Consider the following 23,272-nt stretch of genomic DNA (forward strand, 5'->3'; position numbering starts at 1 on the left):
GGGCTTGAAAGGTTTCTCAAAGGGTCATGGTTACACTTTCAGGAAGAACTAAGCAAAATCAAAACGGAACATTATCTACCCTTTACTCTTAAAAACATTCAGTCTATGACCTCTTTCACAACATAAACAATTCTAATGCCTAGCCTAAACCTCTCTTGATGCAAATTAAATCCTTTCCCTGAGTAACTGCAATTGTCACATAATCTCATCCTTTAAGTCCTCCCTAATATTAAGTTGAATATTCTTTAGCTTTCTTACTGTAAATTGTTCAAAGCTGATTTTTCTGTGGCATTTTCTTAAAATGTAAACAAATTATAACTAAAACCCAAAATAAGGTGCCTTAAAAATAGTTTAAAAAATAATGCGTATCCCTGGAAATAAATATACTATTCCTTAAAATCTGTCTGAACTACCACAACCACCAATTTTAAGCCGAAAAAGAAAATAAAAGAATAAGCAAATTCAATTAAAATAAACAAAATTCAATTAAAGTAACAAACACAAAAACCCTATGAAGTATGTCTAGGTGATTACCAACTTATGTTCTAAAAATTGGGCTTTAAGACAGTTTAAAATTTGTTTTCTCAATTTTCAGCATATCAAGTAAGGAATAAATGCCAAGATTCTGGGATTGGGTTCCTCCCATCCATTCCTCTTTTTAGTCTGTGACGTTGAAGACAAGTCTTCAAAACTACAGGAAATGTGTCAAGTACTCTAAAGGAAGGTAGAGCAAATATATCGGACTCTAAGTACAGTAGGTAAGTAAGTTGACTAACTCAATAAATGACTACTACTACCATGCACTAAAGTCAAAATCAGTTATACAAAATTAAAGGAGGGAGTGCAAACCTAATTTTTTGTTGTATTTAATAACGTTCCTAATCAAGTAATAATTCAAAGGAAAAATTACTTTACATGAACTATATAATTAGCTAAATTATTCAACACAGAACTTGAATACAGGTAGAACTTCCTAAGAACCTAAATAATACTAAATACTAAAAATCCAAATATTTCATCAAAATTTTCTTCCCATTCACAAGTTTCATGATCTTTTTATAAGCATGGCAGTTTCTTACTTCTCATGTGGACTACAACTATGATACCTTAATTCTTTCCTTTTTTAAAAAGATTTTAAGTCATCTCTACACCCAACATGGGGCTCAAACTGAAAACCCCAAGATCAAGAGTCCCCTGCTCTACCAAGCCAGCCAGGTGCCCCATGATACATTCATTCTATTTGCCAACTAACTCATGCCTTTATATTTCTGCTTATATTGCAGGATACATAAATAGGTGTTATTTTGTTAGACACACTACTGCTAAATATTAATCCACTGTGAGCATTAATAAAAGGACAACATAGTACTGTGTTGTTAGAAGAATTTTCTTAAAAGTTTAAAGCACTCTCAGTAAACAGTCATGAAATGGTACTGTGAAAAAAATCATTAGAATACAGTGTGCTATACAATGGAATTAAGACTCCTATTACTGAAGTAAAAACATGAGTAATACCACACAGCTGTCTACAATTACCTTTCAAGAGCTGCTCTCCGTTTTTCTACAAATTCAGTGGATGATGAATCTTCTTTACCCACTTTGACCTTGGTCATGCCTTTGAAAAAAATTGAATGAGACTCATGATAACTTTATACTATTGTAAACCTCTTTTATAGTCATTTCTGTGTAATTTAAAATATACTTTAAGTTCGAACTGGACAAAAAAAAGCTCCTATATTTATCACTAGCATCATACTTCTGAGGAATTAAAACTCATGATATATTAACATCTCAACTTGGTAAGTACTTACAACACGAAACCAGATAAAGTAGAGGGTGAGCTGTGTCTGCAGTCTTTCACCCGTTTGGGTTCCTCATCTGTCTGTGATATGCTCCACTCTCGGTAAATTAAAATGTGTTTGCACTTCAATACGCATAAAGAGATTCACATTAGCAAATTTAAGCTCAATTTTCTTTTTTTTTTTTTAAAGGATTTTATTATTTATTTGACAGAGAGAGAGCACAAGCAGGGGAAGCGGCGGGTAGAGGGAGAGGGAGAAGTAGGCTCCCTGCTGAGCAGGGAGCCCGATGCAGGACCCTGGGATCATGACCTGAACTGAGCGCAAACTCTTAACTGACTGAGCCACCCAGGTGCCCCTCGATTAATACTTTCATTTCTTATAGCAGTAATTAAGGTTCTTTAGTTTGGGGACTAGAAAAATATTTGCTAAATATTTTCCCCATTGTAGAGTCTGAGAACACGCTGTTTAGCATAGCTGATTTTGTAATAGTTGAAAGAACAAGATAAATTTTAAAATTTTTAAAAATTTAAAAAATAAAAATCATGTTAACCATTTCTGTAATGGCAATTTCAACACTACTGTATCAGACTGCAGATTTTTTTTTCCCTTGTCCTTTTTCCTCTCAACATCAATTCTGTAGAAATGAAGTACTGACAAAGGCTACAACATGGATGAACCTTAAAAATATGCTAAGTGAGGCACGTCTGGGTGGCTCAGTCAGTTAAGTGTCTGCCTTTGACTCAGGTCATGATCCCAGAGTCCTGGGATCAAGCCCACATCAGGCTCTCTGCTCTGTAGGAAGTCTTCTCCCTTTCCCTCTGCCCCTCCCTGTGCTCATTCTCTCTCAAATAAATAAAATCTTAAAAAAAATATGCTAAGGGAAAGAACTCTGTCACAAAGGCCCATTCATTGTCTGATTCCCTTTATATGAAATGTCCAGAATAGGCACATCTACATAGAAAGAAAGTAAATTAGTGATTGCACAGGGCTAGGGATTTGGGGAAATTAGAGGATGATGGCTAAGGGGTAATAAAAATATTCTAAAACTAACCGTGGTGGTGTGTACACAACTCTGAATATACTAAAAGCCTTATATACTACACTGAATTACATATATACACTTTATTATTTTTTTAAGTAAGCTCTACACGCAACATGGGGTTTAAACGCACAACCCTGAGATCAAGTCACATGCTCTACCAACCAAGCCAAACAGACACCCCGAATTATATACACTTTAAATGGATAAATTATATGGCACGTGGATTATATCTCAACAAAGCCATTAAAAATAGGATTAAGTAAAACCATGTAATGCTCATTCAGGCTGATATATCTGGTAAACAAACATATCACCTAAAATGATTGTTTAACTTCTGAAATACAACTTCGAAAAAGAAAACCCAAACACCTAAAATTATCTACTCTGAATGGACTAATAGAAGCGGGACATGAATTATTACACATATCACTTCCCTGAAAATATCTTACGACTACGTAGTCCTTTGCATTTTTCCCTTTAAGGATCTTCTGCTCATGCTACTTCCTACAGGTTACCAATATAGGCCAAAGCAGCAAATAAAAAATACTCTCTCATCAATTAACTCTTAAAACTCTTCGACTTTGCTGTTGCTCTTTTCTAAAACCTTAGTGAAATGGTGTTTTTAAGTTAACTAACCTTATAAAGGGGTAACAATCGTGGGCTAATGAAAAGACTCCTCTTCCTTCAGGGGTAATTACAACTTTTCAGCAACGAAGGCAAGTTACTATTACTTTCCCGCTATCCCACTTTAAGTGTTCGTCACTTGAAAACCACTGCCTACGTAAACAAAAAGGCTTCCCATATTTTAACAGTTTCTTAGACAACCATTCATTTTTACTTTAAAAAAAACTGACGGCCAGTATGAAAAGAATGACTGCTTCTCTATGTGGATGGCTGCCAGGAAATTCACAGATCAATTTTTTACCCAACTTTAGTAACTGCTCAGACTTTATGCATACATTTTAAAGAAAATGTTTAACTTGACTTCATCTTACTTATTTGACTATATTTCCTGCTAGTTTCTTTATTTTGATCTTTTTTTTTTTTTAACTGCATTATATGTAGTTGCCTCAAGTCCCTTCTGGAATGAAGTGGTATATAAATAAATAATTTTAAAACAACTCAATCCAATTTAAATGCACATTAGACAAGTCAACAATGACATAGCATTAGATTATTTTTAAAATTGGAAGTTTTCTATTTTGGATAAAAAATAAAAGCAAACCATAACCATATTTTAAAAATACCAAAATTACAGGCAGATTAGAAGAGTGATTAAAACTGTTAAGTTCTAGATAAGATGTCCTGCATTCTAAGCTCAGCTCTGCCCCTTAGTTGCTGAATGGCATGGGACATGTTACCTAACCTTGATGAATCTTAGCTTCCTTAACACCTACCAAATAAGGACGACAGTAAGTTAACTTCATAAAGTTGCTATGAGGATTAAATGAGAGAATGCACATAAATTATTCAGTACAGTACCACAGTACAGTAAGCTCTCAATAAATGTTAATTATTCCTATAATTTAATTGATAGCCTTACAATGTAATGGGCTATCTTGGCCATGTATATGGATAATTCAAACAAAACTATGTGACTATCCCCTATTAACCCTTTGAAGGCTGTCATAATCAGTATCAGCAAAGGATGCTCTTAGGATTTAGTTTCTCATTTCTACTTTAAATTTACATATGCTATTTATTATACTGTAATAATTTGTGGAAGGCTGACTAAAGCAAGGTGTTAGCCTGAAACATAATAAACATGGGCATTAAAATTTACTTTTTTCAATTTTCTTTTTTGGGCGGGGGGGCACTCACTGTTTAAGGACTAGGTTAGCATGTTAATCACCAAAATGAGAAAAATAGTTTCCTACACAAACAGAACGATGCCAAAAGGTACCACTACAAAAATTTCAAGTTAAGAGAGATAAGATTATTGACTAGAATAGCAGTACTCAAAGTACGGTCAGAATACCAGAAAGGTTTCTGAGACCCTTTTTGGTAGGGGTGTGGGGAAGTGTGCACCAAAAGCTGTTTTCATAACAGTAAACTATTGTCTTTCTTACTCTCATTCTTTCATGAGAACTCAGTGGAGTTTTACAAAGGTTATATGGTGTGTTATGTCACAACAGAATGAATGTAGAAACACACATAAGAGCACGGTTATTTTCTATCAAGCTGAAAACAAGATTTGGAAAACTATAAAAACAAAAACAAAAAGCAAGCCACTCTTAACACTAAACTTATTTTGTCTTACAAATATTGAGTTTATTACTATTTCACATTTTCTCAAAGTTTTTTTAAAAATTTAATTTAATTAATTTAAGGAAACTCTACCACCAGTGTGGGGCTTGAGCTTACAACGGAGATCAAGAGTCACATGCTCTACCAACTGAGCCACCCAGGTGACCCTAAAAAGTTTTTATAATTAAAACAGAGAATATAACAAATGCATTTAAATATACCAGGTTTCAAAATCATTAAGGATACCAATAAGTGCTTTTCAAACAAAGTGTTTAAAAAAAACCCAAAAACTTAAAGATCAGAATTCATTTTTATATTTTCGGAATAATCTTACACATAAAGACAGAGTATGGTAAATAAAAACTCGTAACTGTAAACACTGGGGAAAAAACTACAGAATTCTAAGAGATGACAGATGTCTTTTAATGGCACAATGGAAGTTGTCCTCTTCTTTAAGTTTCTGCATATTCTTTTTAAAAATTTTAAAAGCTTTATTTATTTATTTTGAGAGAGAGTGCATGCACACATGCACACACAAGCTGGTGGGAGGGGCAGAGGGGCAGAGAGAATATCAAGCTGATTTCCCAATGAGAACACAGCCTGACTAGGGGCTCTACTTCATGACCTCGAGATCACAACCTGAGCTGAAATCAAGAATCGGAGCTTAACTGACTGAGCCATCCAGGTGCCCCCCTGACCCTTTTAAAAAGTAAACTCTACACCCAGTGTGCGGCTTGAACTCATGACCCTGAGATCAAGAACCACCTGCTCTACCAACTGAGCCAACCAGGTGCTTCCTTCTGCATATTCTTTTTTTTTTTTAAGATTTTATTTATTTATTTGACAGAGAGATAGCCAGAAAGAGAGGGAACACAAGCAGGGGGGGTGGGCGAGGAGGAAGCAGGCTCCCAGCAGAGCGGGGAGCCTGATGTGGGGCTCGATCCCAGGACCCTGGGATTGCACCCTGAACCAAAGGCAGATGTCCGACGACTGAGCCACCCAGGAGCCCCTCCTTCTGCATATTCTTAACTAAGCCTTTACTACTTATATAGGTAGAATTTTTTTTGAGATTTTATTTTTAAGCAATCTCTACACCTAATGTGGGGCTCCAACTTACAACCCTGAGATCAAGAGTTGCACGCTCAAACTGACTGAGCCAGCCAGGTACCCCACAAGTAGAAATGTTTTTAAACATCAAACTGAAGCATGAAATACATTAACATGATAGGTCTTAGAAGATCCAGACTGGACGGAATCTTCTTTTTTGGACAATGAATAGCTGAAAGCCAAACACCTCCATCCCTTAGGAAAAAAGTATTAATAATATTAAATATCTTTTGAGTGTTACTTAGTAATATGACCTAAAATGTTAGGGTTTTCAACTGTTTTCAACTTGGCAAATTCTGACCCAATATTTAACATTATTAGATTACATAAATCGAATCCTAAATTGATCCTATATAAAGCAAAATTCTAAGATGTTAGAAAATAAAACGATTACATTATACATTCCTTGGTTGAGGAATGATTATCATAAATGGAATATTTATTAAATTCAGTACCGTTAGACATTATGAGTTATCACAATAATGAATGATCACGGTATCCTAATCTGTATAGTTAAAACTGAACCAGTAACAGTAACAAGTTTTTTTAAGTTATTCATACTTACCGACTATACTCTTTTCTGGAGCTGGTGGCACAATATAACCAACATGTAAATACTTGCTTGCTAACTTGCTATGCAAACCAAGAAAGTCACTGAATCTTCTTTTCACGGAAAATTCACTCTTACTGAACATGGAAAGAGAAGTCTACAAATGAAGAAGAGGTATTTCAAATTCCGCTACTAAGCAATTCTTTAAAGTTAATACCACATATAACATGAACATACATATACACACATACTCTGGTTTAGAAAAGAATGCACAGTAGCTAACTAATGTGGCTGATACATCTCTAACCGAAAAAAACCTACATTACCCATTTTTTTTTTAACAGAAACTTTAAAGGACAAAATGTTTGCTTGATTCTATCCTTGACTCATCTCATGAACTCTATTACATTTATGTTAATGACTCTTAAATCTTTATTCCTCTGGCCCAGATTTCCTCTGAGCTTCAGTCCAAGATATCAAAATACCCAAGGTACACTTGCACTTAAATCTTGCTGCCACCTCAAACTCATCACTACTCTAGCTGGAATATAACCTCCGTGCGGGAAGGGCACTTGTCCGTACTGTTTCCTACTAAAGCTTCCTGCTTGGAACAGAGCTGGACCCCGTGGTAAGTGTTTAATAAATATCTGTTCAATGAATTAACAAATCTCACGCCCATCCAAACTGTGCTGCTTTTTCTCTGCAATCCCTCTGACAACCACAAAGATCCTCTAATCCGTGACCCAGGCATCTCTCCTTCACTCCTTACACCCAAGCCCTACTGATTCTCCCTCTTCCTACACAGCTCAAGAAGCCATTATTCTGGCTTCAGAATCCAGTTCTTAGTATAAAATATTCTCACAGCTAGGACTGCTGTAGATCTCTCCGTCATTTTAATATCTAAGGCCTACAATCCTTTAGGAATTGCAAAGAAATTAAATGGAAATCCTGTCCTCTGCTTTGCACTCCCAACTTAGTAGTCGGAGAGATCTTTCTAAAACAAAAATACAACTGTGCCACACTCTTGCCTGAATCTTTTTGAATACTCTGCATTATACTCAGGATAAGCCCAAATTCCTTAATGTGGCTGTTCATAATACAGGGAGGCTACTGCCAAACAATTTTCATTAGGCACCACTTCCTGCAGACCCTGCAAAGCACAATGTTTTGTTGACTCCTGGCCTTTGTAAAAGCAAACCCCTTTGCCTGGAACGAGCACTCTTCTTTCTCCGTGTCCCGCCCTCCCACCACTTTCCCCTATCTTTGTCTGTGTCTATATTAAGTCCCCTCTTGCACACTGTCACAAAATACTTTACCTCTACTTTAGAGAACATTACACTTAAACTGTTCGCACCTCACTGTAACTACTTATCTGAAATCTCACTGGATGGTAATCTTTGTAAATACAGGAAATCCTTACACCTTAATTCGCTGTTGTAAGTTCATACTACACATGACGAGGGCTCACTATTTTTCTAAAGGAGCAAAGACTCACCTTTGTTGTTACTCTATATGCCATGTAAGCATTCATTCCATCACCTATTAAGAAAAGTCAAACAATACTATTAAATAAGCTTAAGCTTAATCACACACACAAAAAGCTAACTATGTGAAGAAATATGCTGATTGACTTGTGATTTCAATTCGTAACGTGTACATATATTAAATCATCACACTGCACATCTTAAATATATAAAATTATTTAATTATAAACTCAATAAAGCTGAAAAAAATGAGAAAAAAGCCCCACAAGCTTAAAAATAAAAGTACCATTTTAATACTTAACACTGCACTTAATAAAGAAAAATAGCATATTAACAACCAAGGTACTTATCAATAGCATATTAACAACCAAGGTAACAAATTTAAAATAGAGTAAATATTGACCCACCAACTTTCTCTGGATCTGATACACCAATTTCTATATCAAAAACATCTCCATTTGCTTCTTCTTCAATCTAGAAAAGGTAATTTTTTTATGTTAAAGATTCCAGTTTATTATTGTTGTAACACTAATAACTTCAATTTTTACCATCTATTTTTTTTATTAGGGTCGCTGTCTTAACAATTTAAAAAGCCACTCAGCACTGTTTCTGAAAAACAATAAAGCTTTCACATTTCCAGGGCAATATTTCAACAAAAACAAAACACACACATACAAAGACAACAGGAAAAGGATCACCTGGATAAGTTACAGAAAATCTTGTGTTCTCACAACTCCTCCGATTTAGTTTTCTGTAGGAATACTGAGGAATTCCTTTGTTGCTGTTCTCTAAATTGTGTCTTCAGATTCAGATCATTAAACTAACACCTTAATTATTTTTAGTATCAGCACTTTTCAAAGTTGCATCTCTACTCTTTAATGACTAGGAGGTAGCCATTACTTTTGCTGGTAGAACTCTACGTATCTGTAGAAATAACTACACTTAGAATCTTTAGCACCATGATTTCTCTAATAACCTAGTGAACACGTGCTCTTCTTGAAGCCAATGAGAGCATTATAAAGTTCACTGAAAAAAGCAGTAAGGAGGAAACACGATAACCCTATGAGACAGACGAGAAGCACTTTTTAATGCCATTACAAATAAGCAATCCTAGGAGCAGCTCTGCAGGGAAGTCTTGTTATTCTCGAGAGCACACAAATTATTAAATCTTGAAACTATTTTAGAGTAGTATTAATAGTCTAAGACTATCTAAAAGAAAATGAGTTTTTCTAACCATAAACTTTTTTTTGTAATCTTCTTGTACAGATTTTTAAGAAACTAAACCTTCTTTGAATTGTAACATAAACTATATAAATCCTAAGTATACAGCTCAGTAACTTTCACAAACAGCATCATTATTCATAGGAAGGTCCTCTTGCGCTTCCTCTCCATTCACAACCCATTCTGTACCCTGCCAACATAACCACTAACATTTACTGCATGACTCATCAATAAAATTATTCAACATGTCACTTTATTTAAGTTTTTAAAGCACTTTCATACATTTTCTCATTTGACTAATACAGAAACTCTGAGTGTCATGAGTAAGCATCATGAGATCACAAATGATAAAATCCTTGACTTAAGAAGGAAAGTAATGTGCCCAAGTTACTGAATTAAATGTGATGAAGATAAAATCAGAAGCCAAATCAGCTGACTTCTTTAGTACAATACCTGTCCCCCAAAGTGTTTAAAGGCTTTGATTAGAGATGACTAACAGGAGAGTGATGTTGGGTGGGGGAACAAAAAGCTTACTATTTACCTATCAATTTAGAATACAAACATTTTCCCATACCTCCTCCCTGGATCTATCGAAGATCACAGGAGCAGACATACTCTTTGATTCAATTCTGGGAGCAATGAGTGTAGTAGGGGTCACAGGTGTGACTGCAGGAGAAGGTTCTGAAGACAGAATAGGTTCCCTTTCTGGACTATCCAGAGAAACTTCTTCTGTGGCTTCTAGATACAAATTAAAGAAGTTAGTTAAGGACACCGATAACAAACCCCAATAGTCTATTTGCAGTTAATGAGTTATGAAAAATATTTTTAGACTACCCACAAAAAATATCAAAAGTTATTAAAAATAGTGGTTATAAATAGTTTAATGAATCCTTCCTTAGTTGTTCATCAATACTTTAAAACCAACAGTGACTTTGTTGATTTTAGGAAGAATTACAGTCAGTCAGCTTAATTATCTATACTAGTGGTAGGGATAAAGCTAGTAGGAAAGCAATGATGGGGATAATTCCACATTCATTTGTGCTGGGTTTGTAATATATCTTATGCTTGGGGTAACTTACCTTTCAAAATAGTTTATTTAGGCTAACATTATGATTATTTTATACATAACAAACACAAATTTCATGGCAACAGGCTGCCCAGAATTATCCCAGTTGGGATTAAAAATCTGTTATGGAAAACCCACTAAGTTAGTAATCTAAAGCAATAACTGCTAAAGATCACTGAATATTAGTTGAATACACGAATATAACGCAAAGCAAACAGCTGTTTAAGTTTTAATTTAAAAAGCTCATCCACTTGAAAAATCTAAAATTAAACATATTCAAAACCAAATCAAATCAATAAACTGTCTACAAGCTATGTAACACTGTGCTAAATGCAATGGAGAAACACAAAGAAATGTAAAATATCATACCTGCCCTCAGGGAGTTTATAATCTAGTTGGGAAAATAAGACACAAGTATGTGGAATGTTAAATGATAATAAAAGACAAATAACAGCCAAGAGAACACTAAAAAGAATGTTACAAGACATTTAATTGCTATATGAACTACAGAACAAACACTACAATTTGAGACAGGAGACAATAGGTTGGGGAAATCAGCAATAATTTATGAAACCGATCTGAGAGGATCTGAACGGGTAGACAAAAAAAAGGGGTAAGAATTCTAGGAAAATGAAACAATAGCACAAACAAAAAGCAAAACCAGAAAAATGAAAATTACACTCAGTGGCCATAAAGAAAACCACAGTTCTGTAGGATTATAGAGCTGATAACAAGAAAAGAAAGGCAGGGCTGTAAGGGAAACAGAATCAGACCAGTGGTTTCTAACCTGAGGTTTCTTAGATTCCCAGAGGTTTGGGAAGGTAGTAATGGCAGTCAGTGATCCATTTTAATACCTCAAAAAGTATAGCAGTAACAACATATTTACCTGAAATAAGGTAAATAATGTTAACATTTACATTTTAATGTAAACAGGTCAACATTTTATCAATCTACTCTTACTGGTTTTCTCATGTTAATGAGATCCTTCCTTGACACAGCTCTCTTTATATTTTTATATTAAACCAGAAATCTTTCCAACTGTGGTAACCAGAGAAGGAAAACAGACTAAAGATGTAAAATAGACACTGAGACAATAAAAGACCCTAATATAAAAAAACAAAAAGCTTTCAGGCTGTTAAGACGGCTAGTATTTATTCATTTTTTAAAAGAAATGAAACCAATCAGCAACATAAGAAAATAAGAAAGCAGTGTTATCAAAGTTAGGAGGTGTGAGATCTATTACCTACAAACAAGCAAAACAGCAGCCAGCAAACAAAAAGAAATCTAAAATTCTCTAAAAGAGGTACTGCTATTGGCAAAAGACCCAGAGACAAAGGGAAAGGCATATTAACTTTATTGAGCTACCAGGACAGATAAAGTAACTTTTAAGTTTTCAATCACATTTTACTTCACTGATATCAGATTTTGAGTTCTCTGCAAGGACTCTGACAGGCTATTTCATAAATAGTAGGCAACCTCAAAATAAGAAAAGCTAAATATGAACTAAGTAGCTCATCTGGAGGAGGAAAACGAAAATGGATATGTAGATTTAGCATACTAATATGCAGTCCGCCTTAAAGTCTTCTCGTTTAATTTTTCACTAAGTAAACTAATATAGTACAAATTCACAAATCTTAATTTAAACCAGACCTGAAGGTTCCAGGAGATGCCCCACAGGTTTTAAGTATAAAGATGAACTTTTCCTGGGAAGAGATACTTTGAGGACAAGTATAAATTGATGATGTCAATGCCAGGGAAGAAATATTTCACTCATAACATAGCTATCAAAGAATTTTTTAAACAAAGGAATACTCATTAAGCTTACAATTTGTATCATTTGCTGAAATGTGTAAGTGAAATAAGCTAAGGACTCTGGCAGAAACAAGATTTAAAAGTCCAGGACAATTTCAACATCGGCAATTTGCTCACCCTCACTCATTCCTCTGTGATCGTTTCTTCATGTTCAGCAAAGCTTAGTGTGGAGGATGTGACAAACAAGTGGAGGGACTGTGCAGTCAGTGAAGGCTTTCCAAGTCAAGTAATAACAGTTAATATGTCATACTCCAACTCTTTCTGGTACCATGTCTGACAAAAGAGTACCTGAAATGCTACCCAAAACGTACCAATACTATCTAATCTCTTCATGGTTTTAAAATCCAAATGGCTAGATCCTTACAGCAATATTGATATTCTCTCCTCTGATTAGGGGAAATAAATTAAGTATGTTCTTATTACCTGACAACAGTCTTCACCATCCTAATAATATATGCTACTCTTTAGTATGGCTTCTCAGAATCATACTCCTCCATTGGAGGAGGAATGGTATACCTGCTTAAAGGCATTACAGAAAGAGGCAAGTGTGGTATTAATCCATTCATGTAAAAATGACCAGATCAGGTCTTAGAACACCTAATGATGTCATTTTGAAATGCACCTGAGTTTAAGATAAAAGATTAAGCATGAGAGGTGCCTGGGTAGCTCAGTCAGTTAAGCATCTGACTCTTGATTTCAGTTCAGGTCAGGATCTCATGGTTGTAATATCGAGGCTCCCCTCCTCCACCAGAGTTTCTATGTTTGTAGATAGCAAAGGAAAACAGAAACAGATGACAATGTTTATTTTTTAGTCCCTATGTCTCTCTCTTTTATTTTTTAAAAAGATTTTATTTATTTGTGTATGAGAGAGAGTGCAAGCGTGAGTGGGAAGAAGGGCAGAGAGAGAGAGGGAGAGAATCTTCAAGCAGACTCCTCACTGAGTGTGAAGCCTGATGCGGGACTTGATCTCAGGTCACGACCCTGAGATCATGAACTGAGTCAAAACCAAGAGTAGGATACTTAACCGACTGAGTCACCTAGGCGCCCCCCCAATTAAAACAAATACTAACACAGGCGACCATAACTGAATGACAATATTTAGTAGATTGCTAGGTAGAGTAAAACATGAACAAGATTCTTCTAATCAAGCCAAGCAGGTGAATATCTTTGTATAGTCCTCACTTGGCAAACCGATCAGTTGTTTATGCTGTCAAAAAAAAAAACCAACAGAACCCTCACATAGTTCTGTTGTTAGCTTTAGCATATACCTTATGTATGAATTCTGAGACTTCAAGGTGAAAGAGTCTTTTAGGAAACCGATAATCTGAAACTTCTACGTATAACTCTATAATATTAGAGGATTACACACAATTTTAGATTAGTGCCCACTTAGGAGAAAAATGACTGTCATCTTTTAGTTTAACACATAAATGCCATAAAAAACTGTGAAGGCATGTCTGGGAAAAAGTCCATAAAAGAAAACAAAAACAAATATTACAACTTTGGTTAAACTGAAAGTTGTTAGGTAGCTACTAACTAAAAAATAAATGGGAAATATGACTGGTATTTGGTATAATATCTTAATTTTTCTGACATGATGAAATGCAATTCACCTGAAGTAAAAACTCTTCATAAAACTAATCAAGTGGAAAGTCATATGGACCTTTGTGACAGAGAATCATATCTTCAAACGTATTTATACAAAAAATACAGAATGGTTCAAATATGCAACTACTGAGGACACATTATTGAATTTTAACCCAATGAAAACCAGTTCAGGTAAATTAAGTCATTAAACAAATATTTACTACTTTAATTTTTTGAGTCATTAATTCTAAAAACGATTTGCCTTTCAATATCCAAACATTAACTTTTACCTAAGGTTTAATGTTAAAGCAGATATAACTGTTTTGAAGAGAATGCAATTTTTTTAAAGGTAGGACTATACTAAATCCTACCCAAGAAAATAAATTCCTCAACCATTAATTTATTCACCAGAAAATGAATCAAAATATAACAGGGTGGTACATACTGAAGTATTCTATTAAAACAAAGAGATTTTTAAGTGATTTTAAAATCCAGAGTTTAATTTTGCTTGTGACAACCTGTAAGTAACAAAGATTACGATCGCTGGTATTTCTCCAAGTATGAATGCCACAACCATTAGTTTTTTAAGTGTTAGTACTGATCAAAACACCAAATTATAATATGTGATTTATTTTCAAATGCTTAGAACCAGAAAGGATCATGTTTGCTTCTCTCAACAGCCTATACTTTTCACAAAGTGATCTGATTTGAAATTTCTTATCCTTCCAAGTTGGTAAGAAAAAGAGCTACCACTTATACTTACATCAAATTTCAGCTTTGCTTTTGAGAATATCCTGTAACAGGATATAGTGGACTATTACTAAAAAAATAAAGATATTCATAATTACCTGCAAAAAGATCTTCTCTGTCATCATCTAACACCACCTCTGCAGGTCTCGGACCATTAGAGTTTGTACTAACATCTTCTGCAGGAAGACTAGCTGGTTCTGGAGATGATGGACTTGACTGTTAAAAAAACAATAATAGATGATGCATTAGGACATTTAACTTTTGTAACTACATCTCTATACATTATAGAAATAGAACACTCTCTTGATAAAAAGGGAACAAAGAACAAGACAGCTACTCATAGTACTTCCTCCTGGTAAGAATAAACCAAAACCATATTTTTATTCATTTTCCTTCTTAATAAAAAGTTACTTAAGATTAAAAAATCTTTTTCAGTCATCCCTTTAGAGATACTAATTCGTCATGTTGAGTTATAATACACAAAAATTTAATGCTTTACAGCCATATATAATAATAGTAAAAAAATCAGATCTTGAAAACATGTTGCATACATAAGAAGTATTCTTTTACAGTAACAGAAGAGTTTAATAGTTGAATTAAGACAACAATTATTATAAAATTTCCATGGTTTAAAACTAAAAATATGCCCTCCTCCCAAAGATTTACACTTCAACTGAACTTAAGGACTGCTTTTGTACTTCTTAAAGTATAATGACCAACATAATAGAATCTAGACTGTGAATCTTTTAACTTTATTATAGTTTTCTTATAATGGTTAAAACCAGTACTTTTTTAAAAAAATCACATAAAAATGACACTATGTTGAAAGTGTATAGCTATTTTCACAAACCAAACACGCCTGTGTAACCAGCACCCAGATCCAGAAAGAGAACATTATCAACTCCAGAAACTCTACTCCCATTCTTTATCCTCTCCTCACTGAAGCTTCTATCAACATGCATTAGTTTTCCCGTTTTTGTTCTTCATAAAAGTGGAATCATACAGTATATATTCTTTTGTTTTTGTTCTTAATGTTATGTATTCAAGATACTTTCATACTGTTGTGTAGTAATAGATCATGCATTCTCGTTGCTGCAAAATATTCCATTGTGTAAATATACCTCAATTGACCCATTATATTATTGATGGACATGGGGTTTTGAAGCACTATCAATAACGCTGTACAAACTTCCTAGTATATGTTAATAAACATGTGAACAAATTTGTGTTTCGTATGCTTGAGCAGAATAACTAGATGACAAGGGTAGATGAACATTCTGCTTTAGAAGATATCACTAAGCAATCTTCTAAAGTGGTTGCATATTTTACACTCCCACCAGCAACGTATGAATATATCAACTGCTCCACATCCCTGTCAACACACAGTATCTACTACTTCTAACATAATTTCTCTTACCACACTATAATTAACTGTTCATACATTACAAACTCTACAAGGAACGGAGACTATCTTCTTTTGTTTACTAATTTTTGACTCAGTTCCTGGCTGCAAATGCTCAATGATTATCTGTTAACTGAATTTTAAGAAAGTAATTATGAATATGCCTAAGAATTGGCCCCAAGTTTGTCAATGAGATTATCTACAATACTGAAAAATTTGAAATAGCCTAAAGCACACCCACGTAAAAATGTAGCAGAGGAGTTTCAACAATCATGCATGATAAAAACTTTCAGCAAACTAAAAATACAGGGGAACTTCGTCAAGTTGAGAAAGAATAGCTACAAAAGCCTACATCAACTTTTATTTTTTTGTAAAAGTAAGCTCCACAGGATACCGGATGGCTCAACTGATTAAGTGATTGCCTTCAGCTCGGGTCTTGATCCCAGAGTCCTGACCTGCTTCTCCCTCTGCCTGTCGCTCCCCCTGCTTGTGCACACATGTGTGCACGCTCTCTCACTCACTCTCCTCTCTGGCAAATAAATAAATAAATAAATCTTTAAAATAAATAAATAAAGTAAGTAAGTAAGCTCCACACCCAATGTGGGGCCTGAACTCACAACCCTGAGATCAAGAGTCACATGCTCTACCCACTGAACCAGTCAGGCGCCCCCTACATCAAACTTAATGGGGAGAAACTAGAAACTTTCCCACTAAGATCAGGAAAAAAACAAGGACATCAACTCTCACCACTCCTTTTCAACATTGTACTGGAAGTTCTAGCTAATGCAGTAAGACAAGAAAAGGAAATGAAAGGTATACAAATTGGGAAGGAAAAAATAAAACTGTCTCTGTTCAGAGATGACATCAGTGTCCAAGTAGAAAATTAAACAAAAAAACCTCTCTGAACTAATGAGCACTTACAGCAAAGCTGCAGCATACAAGGTTAGTACACTTTCCTACATAGCATCAATGAAAATAGAATTTCAAGTTAAAAACAGTAACATTTACATTAGCACCCTCAAAAATGAAATACTTAGGTATAATCTAAGAAAATATGTACACGATCTATGTGAGAAAAACTCGAAAACTGATGAATGAAATCAAAGAGCTAAACAAATGGAGAGAGAGTGCGTGTTCATGAATAGAAAAACTAAATACTTCAAGATGTCAGCTCTTCCCAACTTGATATAGAGGTCTGATGCAATCCCAATCAAAATTCCAGAAACTTATTTTATGGATATCAATAAAATGATCCTAAAGTTTATTCAGAGAGGCAAAAGACCCAGAATAGCCAAAAGAACACTGAAGTTAAAGAACAAAACTGGAGGACTGAAGCTACTTGACTTCAAGCTTCTAATAATCAACATAATGTGGTACTGGTGAAAGAATAAATGGAATAGAAAAGCCCCAAAATAGATCCCACATAAATACAATCAACAGATCTTTGACAATGAACAAAGACAATAGAGAAAAAATAGTCTCTTCAGTAAACAGTGTTGGCCTAATCACACACAAAAATATGAATCTGCAGAGATCTTACACCCCTCACAAAAATCAACTCAAAATAGATTACCTATCTAAATGTAAAACACAAAAGTATAAAATTCCTAGAAGGTAACAGGAGAAAATCTAGATGACCTTGGATTTGGCAGTTAGTTTTTAGATACAATAACAAAGACCACTCCATTAAAGAAGTTGATAAAACTTCATTAAAATTAAAACTTTCTGTGAAAGATACTGTCAAGAAAAATAAAAACAAGCCACAGACTGGCAGAAAAATGAAGAGATGCTCCACATCATATATCATCAGGGAAATGCAAATTAAAACAATGAGATACCACTATACCTCATGACAGTATATCTACACGGCTATTAGAACGGTCAAAAATCTTTAACTCTGACAACACCAAAAGCTGGCAAAAGGAACTCCCATTCACTCCTGGTGGGAATGCAAAATGGTACAGCTAGTTCGGCAGACAGTTTGGCAGTTTCTTATAGTAACTAAACATACTCTTATCATACAGTCCAGTAATCACTCTCTTTAGTATTTATCCAGAGGAGCTGAAAACTTACGTACATACAAAAACCAGCACACGATGTTTACAGCAGCTTTATTCAACTACCAAAACTTGGAAGCAACCAAGATGTCTTTCAGGAGGTTAATGGAAAAGTAAACTGGTGCTGTGAGTCAATGGAATGTTATTTAGCACTAAAAAATGAAAAGAGCTATCTAGCCATGAAAAGACAGAAAACTCAAATGCTATTATTAAGTGGAAGAATCCAGTCTAAAAAGATTACTTATCACGTGATTCCAACTATATGATATTCTGGAAAGTGCAAAACTATGAAGACAGTAAAAAGATCAGTAGTAGGTCAGGAGGGAAGGAGAGGTGAGCAGGCAGAGCACACATCATTTCTGGACAGTGAAACCACCCTGTATGATACTATTAGGGTGGATACACATCACGTCATTACACACTTGTCCAAACCCACAAATGCATGTAAAACACCACAAACAATAAAGTTTGGTGATTACAATGTGTCAATGTAGATTCATCTATTTTTTTTAAAGATTTTATTTATTTATTTGACAGAGGAGACAGCCAGTGAGAGAGGGAACACAGGCAGGGGGAGTAAGTCTCCCAGCAGAGGAGCCTGATGTGGGGCTCGATCCCAGGACTCTGGGAACATGCCCTGAGCCGAAGGCAGACACTTAATGACTGAGCCACCCAGGCGCCCCTAGATTCATCTATTGTAACAAATGTACCATACCTACTCAGGTGGAGGAAGTTGACAATGAGGGATAATGTTATGTGTGGGGGCAATATATGGGAAACCTCTGTACCGTCCACTCAACTTTGCTGTGAGCTTAATACTGTTCTAAAAAATAAAGTCTAAGGGCACCCGCCGGTTAAGCGGCTGCCCTCGGCTCAGGTCATGATCCTGGACTCCTTGGACTGAGCCTTACATCAGGCTCCCTGCTCAGCGGGGAGTCTGCTGCTTCCTCCGCCCCTCATCCTGCTCTTGTGCTCTCTCCTACTCTCTCTAATAAATAAAATATTAAAAATAATAAAAATAAGAATAAAGTCCATTAAAAAAATGAAGCAGAGTGGCACAGGAAAGGGCTTACGATATGCCATTATATGGGAAAAGTGGGTACCTACACACGATTCAGCCTTCTGATACTATTCATTAAAACCAAGATGTATGTGTACTGAGTAAGACAAAGGCACTAGGGTCCTATATATAACTTATACAATAAACTGGAGCAGTCATTCACTTACTAAAGGCTGTGAGAACTTACTTGTCTTTGCTCCTGCCTCCCCATGACTTTCAGTTTCCTAGTGAGTGCAAGAGCTGTCTCCACTGCAGGAACAGGAGTATGGAAAGAGTGGCCACTGAATGAGGAAGTGATGGAAGGGAACACTGATGACTTAATTGCCGGGAGCACAAGTTCTGAGTGATCAGAACTAGTTCTCCAAGACATGCAACTGTAGACACATTAGTATTTTTAATAAATGTGTATATCCCCCCCTACATTATCACCTAGTAGTGTGCTGGAAATTATTTTTATAGAAGTTCCAAGGTTGTTGCAAAACTCTCTTCCATTAAAACGTAGTGTTTAAGATCTCGAACAAGATTAAAGAAGCCTATTAGAGCCCCTTTCATTCCCACTGATTAACACTAAAAGCTCTGTATACAATACAAAAAACAAAGACCTAAAATTAAATAAAGGCAGGTAGACTGGGGAAGGAGAAAAAAACGTGAGGGTGAATTTTATTTTTCCCCCTTCTTTAATCTCTCTCAGCTTACCCTGAGAATGGCTCCAATACTAGTAGTGTGAGCAGCAATGACTCTAAGAAAAACTTTTACCTTCTGATTGTAACACCAGGGCCCCTACTACCAAGAGAATGTAAGTAGAAAAATTTTCTTCCTTTTCTTCCTCTCCCTATCCCATTTTCCTTTCTGTCTCTGCCCTGAGGCCAAACCCAATGGCTTAGATGCATGAAACCAGCAATGACAGGGCACTGACATCTAAAATCCCAAGAGAAAAATCTACTTTTCTGGAGAGCCAAACCAGGAAAAAGGGACCTAGAAATTTGAAGAGGAAGGGACAGAAATCCTCATTAGTATTTTTTCTCCTTTCTTTCACTAATTTTCCGTAAGAGTGACCCAAGTTGAGCAGAAGTGTGTGACGGTGCAGGCAGCTACAACTCTGACAGAAGGCAATGTTTCTGGCAAACAGCCTTGGAAAACAGAGGTCAGTATCTCTTTCCCGAAGACCAGATTTGTTTACTGTCCATTATAATACAGGCAATGTCTCCTCTAGAGCAAAGAATAGGCACACATATTGCCCTTTATAATGGTTTGGGTTCCTAAGCTCAGGTTCTTCAGCTGTGACACAAACCAAAGACATGCAATACCAACCTCCCCCCTCCCACCCATCACACCACCCCATCGAGAGAGAGAGAGAGAGAGAGAGAGAGAGAGAGAGAGAGAGGGAGAGGAAATTATCACAAACTCGATACTCATGCTGCTTATTTAATCAAGTCTTCTTCCAGCAACGATAAAACAAGTTAGTTTGTGAGCTGAGAAGGAAGGTAGAATTTCAGACTCTTTACAGTTCCTGACAGAAAAAGTCAGTGAACTTGAAGAAAAATTATTAGAAAATATCCAATCTGAATGAGAAGAAAAAAAAAACTGGGGGAAAAAAAAGCAGAAGCTCAGGGTCCTGTAAGACAATATTAAAAAGCCTAACATTCATGTCACTGGAATTCTAGAGAAGTACAAAAAAAAAAAATTTCAATAAATGATAAAAAGTCCCAAAATTGTTGAAAGACCTAAATTTACAGACTCGAGAACAAGGAAACTCCAAGAGAACAACTTCAAAGAAAACCATACCCAGCCTCATCATAAAAAGTGGCTGAAAACGAAAGATTAAAAATAAAAAACTTACAGCAGCTAAAAAAAAAAAAAATTATGTTCAGGGAAACAATTACAAAGAATGCATATTTCTCATGAGAAATTAGAGAACACAATGGTGGCACAGTATCTTTACAACGCAAAAAAAAAAAAAGCCAACATAATTCTATATCCTGCAAAAGTATCTTCCAGGAACAAAGACGGAATAAAGATATTCTCAAATGAAAGACTACTACAGGGATCTGTCATCACTAGGCCAGTTCTTTAAAAAAAAAAAAAAAAAAGTGTTGTGGGAGGGCGCCAAAAGACAACCGTTAACCTGAAGATACATGATAAGAGTTAACATAAATTTGGACCTTCAGGAATACGGTGAGAATCACAGAAACAGTTAACTAACTGGAAATATAATAGACGATTTTTCTTCTCTTATGTTATTTAAAATGTGTATGACTAAGAAAGCAAAAATTAAAACACTTTCTGGTAAGGTTTTCAATGTATGGAGATAATATGTGAAAACTGTAACATAGAGGAAGGGAGGTAAATGGTTGTAAGGATCTGCATTTTATTTGTAGAAGTGTAATATTAACTCTAATTACATGGTAAATCATTACATATGTATTTTGTAATCCCGACAGCAACCACATACATTTATAAATATAAATATATATATATATGGAAGTATATGTATTTATAGAGAGGAAGGGAAGATAAAGCAAAAAATCCAGTAGAAAAATTAAAATTACTTACAGACATTAAGATAATACAAAAAAAAAAAAAGGGAGAAAAGGGGAAACAGAGGGAAAAACAGAAAAACAAAATGGTAGATCTAATCCAATTACACCAATAATTACATTAAACACACCAATTAGAGAACAGAGGAAGCTAGACTGGATATAAAAATAGCAACACAGAACAATATGCTGCCTATAAAAAACCTAAAGACACAGAAATAAGAATGGAAAAACTATGTCATGCAATCAAAAAAGAGATGGAGTGCTACGTTAACATCAGATAAACTTCTGATAAAGAGTATTATTAGCAATAAACAGGGACATCATATGAAAAAAGGACCATCATTTTACCAAGAAATCGTAACAATGCTAAGTTTGTGTCTAACAACAGAGCTTTTAATATGAAGAAAAAAATGAACTGAAAGTATAAATTAAAAATTTTAAATCTACAATTATTTTGAAGACTTCATCACTCCTCTCTCAGTAACTGATAGAACAGATAGGTAACAAGGCAAGATAGAGTAGAACTGGAAAAACTTTTAACCAACTTGACTTAACATTTACAGAAAACTCCAACAGTAACATCAGATTATATATTCTTTTCAAGCACAGACAGACTATTCACTATTAAGAGACCATATCCTGGGCCATGAGACACATTAAAAAGAACTAAAATCATAAAATATTATCTAACCATAATCAAATTAAACTAGGAATTAGTAACAGAGATACTGAGAAAATCCCCAAATTTTGGAAATTAACACATTTCTAAATAACTCATAGGTCAAACAGTAAGTCAGAAGAGAAACTAGAGCATGGTTTAAATTGAATGAAAACAAAACACAGCATCAAAATTTGTGGGATACAGCTGAAGCTGTCCTTACAAAAGAAATATATAGTAACTAATACTCAAAAACAAAACAAAGAACCAAACAAAAAACAACCACGTTTCAAATAAATGATCCACGCCTCTACGAATAGAAAAAAATCAAGAAAGCAAAAGCTGATTCTTTGAAAAGATACCAAGATATTCTCTAGAAAGACTAAAATAAATGAATAAATGAGTAAACAAGCAGAAGACATAAATTACCAATACCAGGAATGGTCACAGATATGGTCACAGGATAAGAGTATTATGAAAAACCTTATGCTCATTAATTTCACAACTTAGACTGAATGGACAAATTCCTTGGAAGACCCATACTACAGAAGTTCAACAAAAAATAACCCTGTATCTATTAAAGATGATGATTTCAAAGTTAAAAGCCTTCCCGAAACAAAACTACATGCTCAGATGATTTCATTAGTGAGTGCTATCAACCTTTAAAGAAGACGTTAAGACTAATTCACACAACCTCTTCAAGAATATGGAAGAGGAATAAACACTCTCCAATTCCTTTAATGAGAACAGTATTTCTGTTACAAAATGAGACAAAGATATTACAAGTAAAAGAAAATACTACACAAATATCTACTATAAGAGACATAACAGCCTAAACAGAATACTATCAAACTGAATGCAGCAACATATAAAAAGGATAAATACAT

At 35.0% G+C, this 23,272-nt stretch overlaps 1 protein-coding gene across 3 annotated transcripts in view; it reads right to left on the reverse strand.

Moving 5' to 3' along the window:
* Positions 1-23,272, reverse strand: part of SNX2 (sorting nexin 2) — a 95,783-nt gene that overhangs the window by 17,466 nt on the left and 55,045 nt on the right. For all 3 annotated transcript variants that reach the window (XM_045794849.2, XM_045794850.2, XM_087862352.1), the window contains 6 exons: positions 14,767-14,884; positions 10,028-10,191; positions 8,640-8,706; positions 8,244-8,287; positions 6,764-6,905; positions 1,537-1,615 (listed from right to left, as the gene is read on the reverse strand). In XM_045794849.2, the coding sequence (XP_045650805.1) occupies positions 1,537-1,615; positions 6,764-6,905; positions 8,244-8,287; positions 8,640-8,706; positions 10,028-10,191; positions 14,767-14,884 (614 nt within the window). The remainder of the gene's footprint in view (positions 1-1,536; positions 1,616-6,763; positions 6,906-8,243; positions 8,288-8,639; positions 8,707-10,027; positions 10,192-14,766; positions 14,885-23,272) is intronic.

The sequence above is a fragment of the Ursus americanus genome, chromosome 5 (genome assembly GCF_024610735.1).
Source record: "Ursus americanus isolate L20-20 chromosome 5, mUrsAme1.1.p, whole genome shotgun sequence".
NCBI classification, from domain to species: domain Eukaryota; kingdom Metazoa; phylum Chordata; class Mammalia; order Carnivora; family Ursidae; genus Ursus; species Ursus americanus.